Genomic DNA, 4,975 nt, shown 5'->3' with positions numbered 1-4,975 from the left:
GGTGAACATAAGCAAAGAATTATTATCAACGTGGCTATTGATGGATTAAGATTGCGTGATGAAAAAACTGGGGTAATTATAGAATGTACAAAACCCAACTTATTTAATTATATTTTTTGTTGAAATATTGCTTTAGGATTCATTATATCATCACCCTGTCCATAAAATTTCATTCATTGCCCAAGACATGACAGATTCCAGAGCCTTTGGTTACATATTTGGTTCACCAGATACAGGTCATCGATTTTTTGGCATTAAAACAGATAAAGCAGCAAGTCAGGTATAAGTAGCATTGGATATGTTAATGATAATAACTAGCATGGCGTTTTTAGGTCGTTATAGCAATGAGAGATCTGTTTCAAGTTGTATTTGCATTAAAGAAAAAAGAAATTGAACTAGCCAAACAAAATCTTGAAAAAAATTATGGTTTTAACAGAGATAATTCCAATGTAATACCTGAAAGTGTAGCTTCAGATAGTAGGGTAAGGATAATGCAATTTTATTAAATATTAATCAGTAAATATTTTGTTTAACAAGTTTTAAATAACATTTTTTAGGATATCAGTTGCAGTAGTACCGTTAAAAATTCGTCAGCATTAAAATCTCATAGCACAGAAAACAAGTCAAGTACCCCAGTTGTCGCAAATTTAGTAGACTTGGAAATCGAACTAACAAACTTGCAACAAGGTATTTCACAAATTGAACGACTTACACCCTCCAACGATCCATTTGAAGATAGTTTTATAAGCTACACTGTAAGTTAAACTAAAGCATTGCCAATTTATTTGCTTAGATCAGTAGTATACATACATTGTATTATAAAACAACAATATACATTAAAAGTTGATAATAATTAGCAATACAGAAAGTCTTATACAAACGTGAGAATACTCTGTACCCGCAGAGAATTTATTTATTTACTACATAATACAATATAAGTATACTGTATCCTGCTACACATTCAAGGAATATCAAGATACCTGTGTGCAGGTCTGATGATAGAAAAAAGAATATATATATTCATATGTTAATACACACTATATAATTTTTTTTTTAATTTTCATGTTACGCAGTAAATAATAATTATCTTCTGGGCTTGTGGACCGCTGTCTAAAGACTAATTGATCGACAAGCCCAGAATAAAATTATCATTTAGTTCGTAACACCGGCCGTGAGAACTTACAAAATTTCTTTCTTGTATTTATTTTCATGTATTTATGTATTAGCCGAAACCTTTTTTGCCTCCCCCTCCTGGAAGGGAACGATCATACAGAGCAGCAGATGCAACTGGAAATTCTAGTTCAAAAGCTCAAACAATGACGATCAATAAAGGATCTCCTTCTCAAATGTTATCCCTTCTCCAATCATCCGACGAATTAACACTGATTAAGTCTCATAACGAATCACACGTTGAGACAGTTGCTGAGGATTGGTTTATTTCTTCTGTTACTGGCACAGCAACAACAAAGGATTCTTTGACACAATCTCCTTTACAAAAAGATTTATCAACCACATTACAAAGTGAAAGGCAAGAAAAACAAGATGTATTGAAGCAGTTTGACGTATTCACCGAATTGGATCCTTTGGGTAAGAGTTTAATCGGTTAGTTTTTTTTTTTATTTTCTGCAATGATAATATCAAAACTTTATGTTTGCCTTCGTTTTTATTTCCGTTTTCTAGGAACTGGCAAGATAAAACCCTACATACATAAACGAGACTTCTTTCAAGACCTAAAAAAACCAAAAAAGGTCTTAAACGATCTTGTGAACGACAAACAAACGTATAGTAATAATATCAGTAGTTGTTCTACGAATGTAAATGAAAGCTTTAAGTCGGAATGTATGGGATTTGCCACAGATCCGTTTGGCGAAGATCCGTTCGTTAAAAGCAATTCTTTCGCTGAAAAGGACCCGTTCAGCAAAAATAATTTTAATGTAGACTTTGCTGTTTTCAAAAAAGAACAAGGGGCTAGTGATTTAGTAGACGATATGGTGACTTTGGCATTTTCCAATTTAAATGAAGGTAATTTTATATTTTATTTCAGGCCAAGAGGAGATCGTAAATTTTTGCTGTTTTTGAATAATTAGAAGTTCTAGTAATGTAATCATGTTTGTTAGATTGCACTTTATTTTAGATTCGTTTGTGGATACTCATCATTTGGAAGGTAATATAGAAAAGGATATAAAACTATCATCCGAGTTTGATTCAGAAGATTACAAGAAAATGTCTCCAGATAGTGACAACGCACCCAAACCACCCCCTCGACCTACTAATAACATATTAACACAACCGCCGCCCTTACCACCTAAGAAACAACCGGGCGATTTGTGTATAAAGCCTCCGCCGCGTCCGCCTCATTCGGATGATTCCCATTACGACGTAATATCAAAGGAAGCGCGAAATGATACTGCTTTTAGTGAAAAGGGACCACCGTTGCCTTCCCCTGCCAGAAAAGCGAAATCGACTCAATTTTCATTTGAACAACAAAAAAAGACGCAACAAGTAGAGTCTAGTGAAGATGATTATTTAACTCCAATCTCATTTCCTTCAGCGAAGGACTTTTCGTATGCTGAAAAAAAATGTTTCTTGCATAAAAGTGCAGATGACGTTTCGACCAATATTCCATTTTTTGTTAGAGAAAGTTCGTCCATTGTTCGTAATAGCACTAACATGTCCTTGGCCGACATCAATTTTATGTTAAGTCAATTAACTTTAAGCGGCTTAAATGAATTGGCTACCGAACTGAACATTCCGTCAGTAAAATTGAGCAACATGACTTTGGCGCAAATAACAAACTATCTTAGTGGTGTAATCAAAAATCTCTCTCAAGATGACGATTCGAAACAGCAAGACAATTCAGACACATCCAAAGTCAATTTTGCAGACTTTAGTAATTTTAATACTAACGAGACCCATGACAAATATGCCGTTTTTCGTGAATTAGAAGCGACAGAATTTAAAGTTAACGTCGATAATAATATGTCGTCTGCTGAGAAAAACGGCACCGTGGCCTTTTTCTCACAAGATAGTATAGATGACAAATATGCTGCACTTCGCGAAATTACTGATGAAAATAATAAGAAATCGGAATACGAAGACCTCAAAAACGAACCCGATTTTATTTTTGAGGAATCGTTTGATCATTTGAGTCAAAAATCGGATCAGACGAGAAACGAAAGTGGCGGAAGATTTGTTGAAAAACAGTTGGACATGTCAGTGGAAAAACAACACATGATATCTCAGTCGTCTTCCGATGATAAGAGAGAATCCCCAAAACAATTTGAACGTATCGACGATGTGTTTGAAGAAGAGAAACTTCAAACTTTCGATTCGATTTCAGAAGGCGCCAGTGGCACTTCGCCTGAAAACGACGCTGCAACCGAAGCCATAAAACGAGTCAAAAGATCGGGTAATACAAGAAATTAATTATAATAATTTTAAAAGCCATAGAAAACAGTTTATAACCCATTTTTTACGTTGTAGATAAAGATTGGACCGTCTTCGATCAGACCAAACCACAAGTAGTTGAGAAATTATCATTACAAAGCGAAGAGGGGGTATCACCTTGGTCAAGCGATTCAAAAGAATTCGGGAACGCGTCTAAATAAAGTAATGTTTCGTGTATCATACTTTCCAAGATAAATTCTATTTAACTTATATAAAAGATAAATATAAATTTATTTGAATTTCACTGTCACAAGTGTCAGTGGCATTAACGGTACCACTTATATATTTATTTAACCTATGGTAGGTGTCGACCATGGGTGTGTTCCGAAATATAACCCAGCATACTAGCCAGTGCCGAATGAACGTCATGAATCGACGCAACATTGTACTGGTGAGAGAGACGTAGTAGTCTATCAAATGGGAATGTGTGCATCAGACTTTGAGGAATTTGTTATTATAAGAAACTATTAATTTTGCAGCAAAATTGTTGCAAACGACCACAAACACTATTCTCAATATGGCGTTAATTTGACGTCAACGCACTGGCAGAGAAGGCACTGGCAGAGGCACTGGCTAGTATATTTCGAAATAAATCAACAGTATGGCGTCGATTCATGACGTCATTAGCACTATTTCGGAACACACCTTATATATAACAGATATATAGGAGGTCACACAGACATATATTATTGGACGTGCCTTAGCCGTATGTCATTGTAATAATTTCTTGGATCGAAAAGTGAGGAAGATGGCGTATGGCTTCGGACTAGTGCTATCTCTTTTATGACACGCTTACGCATTATCGTGAGAGAGATGGATATTGTCCGAAACTTCGTTCCATCTCTTTCTTTTATTGTACCACAATTCTGACCGCTAAGGCATGTCCATTAGTAAACGTCGATGGAAGGTCAAATCTGCGGCTGTCAGTGATGGTCATAGATGTGAGAATAGAATCCATAAACAACAACCACTGACCACTTGTCATCTTCACTGATGATGACCTTCGAGCTGGCGAATGGACCACAACGCCGGGCGCTAAGTACATAATAATGATACGAGTGGAGTTACTGTATGTAGCGAGTCTTATTGGTTAAGATTTCCCGCGCGCGCCCATTTTAACACCTCACGCACACACGCGAATTATTTTTATATTATTATTGTTAATTAATAAATGTTTTTGTGGATATCGATGGTTTTAGTACTCCCGTTACACCTATCGTCCACAAATCCATAGTAATCGCAGTGCTCTCTACTATTTTATAAAACTTTCTAGTGTTTCACTATAGAGATATTCACATATCATAATATTGTCTATGGTATTAATATAATCCTATAAATAATGAAAGTTTCTTTTCTATGATGAAAGTTCGTGTGATGTTTGGCAAATAAATAATAAATAAAAATCTCTTTAAGGGGACTAGAGAGGCGATATAAAATGAAGTAAATAGCGAATTAAAAGGGAGCTAAAAGAAATGAATTTATTAGAAAAATGTCATCAGAGAATGGTATTTTATTATTATTTACAATA

At 35.2% G+C, this 4,975-nt stretch overlaps 1 protein-coding gene across 1 annotated transcript in view; it reads left to right on the top strand.

Moving 5' to 3' along the window:
* Positions 1 to 3,608, top strand: part of LOC112904415 (protein disabled-like) — a 12,751-nt gene extending 9,143 nt beyond the window's left edge. Inside the window, exons 5-12 of the mRNA XM_025974396.1 lie at positions 8 to 72; positions 137 to 280; positions 333 to 482; positions 558 to 755; positions 1,227 to 1,587; positions 1,681 to 2,022; positions 2,135 to 3,409; positions 3,484 to 3,608. Coding sequence (XP_025830181.1) covers positions 8 to 72; positions 137 to 280; positions 333 to 482; positions 558 to 755; positions 1,227 to 1,587; positions 1,681 to 2,022; positions 2,135 to 3,409; positions 3,484 to 3,608 — 2,660 coding nt within the window. The remainder of the gene's footprint in view (positions 1 to 7; positions 73 to 136; positions 281 to 332; positions 483 to 557; positions 756 to 1,226; positions 1,588 to 1,680; positions 2,023 to 2,134; positions 3,410 to 3,483) is intronic.
* The last annotated feature ends 1,367 nt before the right edge of the window (positions 3,609 to 4,975 follow it).

The sequence above is a fragment of the Agrilus planipennis genome, unplaced genomic scaffold (genome assembly GCF_000699045.2).
Source record: "Agrilus planipennis isolate EAB-ADULT unplaced genomic scaffold, Apla_2.0 scaffold40, whole genome shotgun sequence".
NCBI classification, from domain to species: Eukaryota; Metazoa; Arthropoda; class Insecta; order Coleoptera; family Buprestidae; genus Agrilus; species Agrilus planipennis.
Note: the sequence above shows the minus strand (reverse complement) of the source record. Positions and strands in the feature narration are given on the sequence as shown.